The sequence below is a fragment of the Penaeus chinensis genome, chromosome 11 (assembly GCF_019202785.1).
Source record: "Penaeus chinensis breed Huanghai No. 1 chromosome 11, ASM1920278v2, whole genome shotgun sequence".
NCBI lineage: Eukaryota > Metazoa > Arthropoda > Malacostraca > Decapoda > Penaeidae > Penaeus > Penaeus chinensis.
Genome location: NC_061829.1, coordinates 35,870,234 through 35,875,233, shown reverse-complemented (window position 1 = coordinate 35,875,233; position 5,000 = coordinate 35,870,234). Strand labels below are relative to the sequence as shown.

Below are 5,000 nucleotides of genomic sequence, written 5' to 3'. Positions count from 1 at the left end.
CGATATAAAACGCACACCGTAAAATACCGACACACAAATTAGTCCCATATTCTTCCTTTTTGGAATTCATTCAGAGAGTGACGAAGGGTGCTTGACACAGAACAGGAATTAATGCGTCAATCGCTTTGGAGAACTGACAATTGACACAGCTGACACGGCTGACTAAAATACTTGTCAGCGACCAAATTGCCGCAATCGCCATAACTTGGGTGTGAAGGAGCAGTGATCGCCAGAGAAAGAATAATGGTTGATTAACTCCGCATTCATATTCAAATGAGAACGATTTTGATGGATGAATCTGTCGCCGTAGGAGGTGGGTGGGTGAGTGGAGGGGGCGATAAAACGGGGAGAAAAATGTCATTGACAGCTCCAAGACTCTCGTAATATTGAACAATTCTCATGCTGCGATGAATCGTGAGACAATGGAGCTGTGGATTATCATAATTATTATCATATCATATCATTCATCCATGTAAATATATTCATCCATTGCTCATCAATGTTATCATTCACCCATCTTATTCCCGGTCACGACCTCCAAAATATTCTGCAACCATATTTAAAAAATCGCTCGATAGAGCTATTGCGTTCCCCGAGATTGTTATGAAAGAAAATACGGAACAGCACAGAAAAAAGTAGATCATGAGATATATATTTTTTTAAGGCTTTTAGTTATTCTTCTCATGAATTCCTCTCTGTGAATGGGAGACAAAACACCCAAGAATCATATGAATTTTGTTTCATTAATTTCGAACGTCGTGCATTTTTGCAACATCAACTTTCTTTTTAATTTATTACGACGCGATTAAGACTGATCAAACATAATTCTCATTCGGGATCTTTGCTACGAAATGTTTGATCAGCTGTTCTTTGGCGTCGAGAGGGAGAGAAAAAACAAATCGATTGTGTGTGTGTGTGTGTGTGTGTGTGTGTGTGTGTGTGTGTGTGTGTGTGTGTGTGTGTGTGTGTGTGTGTGTGTGTGTGTGTGTGTGTGTGTGTAAGGAAAGAAGTGTGCTATTAAACACACTCGGACTTGAGAAAGCTTTGGTATAAAGAAAATAAGAGAAAAAAGAAGGATAGAAAGAACGAGAAACCAAAGGAGAATAAGAAGTAGATGAGAAAGGGGCATGACGGAAGGAAGGAAGGAAGAAAAAGAAGAAGAAGAAGAAGAAGAAGAAGAAGAAGAAGAAGAAGAAGAAGAAGAAGAAGAAGAAGAAGAAGAAGAAGAAGAAGAAGAAGAAGAAGAAGAAGTAGAAGAAGACGAAGAAGAAGAAGAAGAAGAAGAAGAAGAAGAAGAAGAAGAAGAAGAAGAAGAAGAAGAAGAAGAAGAAGAAGAAGAAGGAGGAGGAGGAGGAGGTGGAGGAGGAGGAGGAGGTGGAGAGGAGGTGGAGGTGGAGAGGAGGTGGAGGGGAGGTGGAGATGGAGAGGAGGAAGAGGAGGAGGAGGAGGAGGAGGAGGAGGAGGAGGAGGAGGAGGAGGAGGAGGAGGAGGAGGAGGAGGAGGAGGAGGAGGAGGAGGAGGAGGAGGAGGAGAAGAAGAATGAAAAGAGATAAGAAGAATGAAAAGTAGATAAGAAAACGGACATAAGTGGAAATGGATAAACAGATAGATAATTGAAATGCATAAGGCTGAGAAAAAATGAAAGGAAATAGCTGGACCAATGAAAAAAAAAAAAAAAAAAACCATAGAAAACAAGGAAATTTTCTCTACATATGAAAGAAGCCGCACACAAAGAGAAAAAAAGGAAAGAAATCAAAGAAAGAAGAAAATAAAAGAAAAAAAATGCAAAGTAAACACACACACACACACGCACGCACACACACACACACACACACACACACACATCAACACTGCGTTTTAGAGAAGTATGGGTGAATGAGAATGTTGTGGGAATAAACCAACAATGGACTGACTGTGAGTTATCAGAGAGCTAGAAATACGTCATGGGCGGGAGTGCAGTGCCAAGTGACGTTTGAGGATTACGCTGTGGGGAGACGTTCACTGAATATGGGGAGAGATAGTGAGAGATTGGGAGGGATAGTGAGAGATTGGGAGGGATAGTGAGAGATTGGGAGGGATAGTGAGAGATTGGGAGGGATTGTGAGGAACTGCGAGAGATAGTGAGGGACTGTGAGAGATAGTAAGAACGAAGGATTGTGAGAGATAGGGAGATAGAGAGGGATAGTGAGGGTCTGTGAGAGATAGTGAGAGCGAAGGATTGTGAGAGATAGGGAGATAGTGAGGGATAGTGAGGGACTGTGAGAGATAGTGAGAGCGAGGATTTGTGAGGGTTAGTGAGAGATAATAACGGAAAGTGAGAAATATGGAGATATAGTGAGAGATTGGGAGGGATTGGGAGGAATTGCGAGAGATAGTGAGAGCGAGGGATGGTAAGATAGTAAGAAATAGTGAGAGATAGTGAGACAGTGAGTGAGAGTGAGAAAAAGGGGGGGATAGTGAGAGATAATGAGGGAAATTGTAAAATAGGGAGGGATAGTGAGCGATAGTGATGGATAGTGAGCAATAAGAAGGGATAGTGAGAGATAGCGAGGGATAGCGAGGGATGTCGAGTACGTGAATATAATGAGATTACTAAATAGCGTGAACGCAGTTTTTATAAGATTTTTTTCTTGACTACGCTTTGCAAAAATGAAATACAGATAATCTAAATAAATTTTGTATCAATAAGCTATAAATAACAAAAACATAAATAAATTAAAGAAATATTAATAAATAGATACAACTTAAAAAGGTTACTAAAATTAAATATATATAATTCTTTTTAAAAACTGTGCAGTGATGAAAGTAATGTTAGTGATTTACTAATATGTAGCAGCAACAAAATTGACAATAAAGAACCAACACAAATAAGTATTCCAACAATAACTTAACTTAAAACAACAACACCCATAATGATAACAACAACAATATCCTCCATTACCGCTCCTCCCTCCCTCCAACCCTTCCGTTGCACATCAACCTCCATTCCATCTGTGCCTGCAAAGTTACACCTCCTCGCCTGCCACAGCCACTTTATAACGTCCAAGTGGCCCTACCGGGTTTTATTTCAGCCTTGCTCTTGCTCTTAATCAACGCCGACAACCTGTTGTGGGCTTCGGGGGTCGAGTTTCAGGTGTACGAGGATCGTCTTCATATTTTCTTGTCTCTCTGACAGTCCCTTCTCACATTTAATTGGGAACAATCAAATATTCTTTGGGCGGTGTGGTTTTTTTGGGTAATTGCTGCTTTCGCTGTGTATTTTTTATCTCTTGGGTTTGTGGCTTGTCTTTCGTTCCTTCCTTTATTTGATATCTTGTAAATGTATAAATGTGTATGTATGTGTGTAGGTATGTATGTGCGTATGTATGTATATATGTACACATACACACACACAGACACACAAATATACACACACACACACACACACACACAGACACACACACACACACACACACACACGCACGCACGCACGCACACACACACACACACACTGTATACACAATTTTTTCTTCTTCGAGTTAAAGCTTTGCGGCTTGGATTCCCCATCAACCTTGCGGTCATCTTGAAGGAGAGTAGACCCACGGCCACAGAGTCAAGTGAGTGCTGACAGTCCCGCCCACTGCCATGTCAATTGTCAGACAGAGCTTTCATTCATCGTTGACTTGACTGAATACATCATCAATGATTACCCTGAGAATCATGCACGACCCCGGCCAGTTCCCAGCCACTGTACCCGCCTCATTATCTCTCACAACAACCTTTTATATCACTCCGCGCTGCCCTGTCCTCGTTCTAAAGCTGTATTTAATCCATTTTACTGCGTCGACTTTCATATTTTGCCATCCGTTTAAGTCAAAATAGTTTTTTTTCTCAGTACGAAATACCAAAAAGACATTCATTCAGTCTTCGATTCTTTGGACAAATTTCAGGTAATGTGAAAATGCCTCGCAAACATCTGCCTCCAGCGGCTTAATTCGATGGTTATCAGAAGGGCCCGGTCTCCGCTCATGGGAACAGAGGGACCTTGAAGACCCGAGTTCGTCCCCTCTTGCACAATTTGGGCGGCCGGGGAGGGATCAAATCAGGGCTTGTTTGTGCATGATTCAGGTGATCGCTCCTGTTGCTGGGCCTCCGTTCTTTTCCATTCTTGGCGAGTGCATGCGACTCTTTACATGCACACGCAAATGCAGGCACACAGACACACATGCAAAGGTGTGTGTGTGTGTGTGTGTGTGTGTGTGTGTGTGTGTGTGTGTGTGTGTGTGTGTGTGTGTGTGTGTGTGTGTGTGTGTGTGTGTGTGTGTGTATGTAAGTATGTATGTATGTATGTATGTATGTATGTATGTATGTATGTATGTATGTATGTATGTATGTATGTATGTATGTATGCATGCATGTATGTATATGTGTATACAAATACTGTATGCATGTTTAGTATAGTTGCATTTATATATTTATGCAAGTATATGTATGCACACACACACACACACACGCGCGCGCTCCGCATGAAACTATTCCTTATATAACTATACATATATAAATATATATACAAATATATAAATATATATCAAAATGTATAAATATATAAATAAATCTACATATCTATATATATATATGTATATATATGTATATATATATATATCTATATATATATATATATATGACTGCCGCGATAGTCCAGTGGTTAGAGCACTGGACTCCCGCCCTCGTGGTCGCGAGTTTAATTCCCCGTCACGGCGGTCGTAAAAATGCCTGCGCTGTGACTGCTGGCTCGAGCCCGAGAAAACGACATATCGCCTTGAGAAGTCAAACGCAGGTGCCATAGGGGAGGTTACCGCCGTGGCACAACCGCGGTTGATTAGGAAGGGCATCCAATCAGGCAAGGGTGACACTGCCATATTACCTCTCAATAGAGAATAAAGAGAGGCCTATGTCCTGCAGTGGAATGAATGGCTGTTAAAAAGAAAAAAAAATATATATGTATATATATGTATATATAT

At 41.0% G+C, this 5,000-nt stretch overlaps 1 protein-coding gene across 1 annotated transcript in view; it reads right to left on the bottom strand.

Annotated features, from left to right (window-relative positions):
- LOC125030468 overlaps positions 1-5,000 on the bottom strand; it is a 52,180-nt gene that overhangs the window by 206 nt on the left and 46,974 nt on the right. Inside the window, exon 4 of the mRNA XM_047620507.1 lies at positions 3,104-3,178. Coding sequence (XP_047476463.1) covers positions 3,104-3,178 — 75 coding nt within the window. The remainder of the gene's footprint in view (positions 1-3,103; positions 3,179-5,000) is intronic.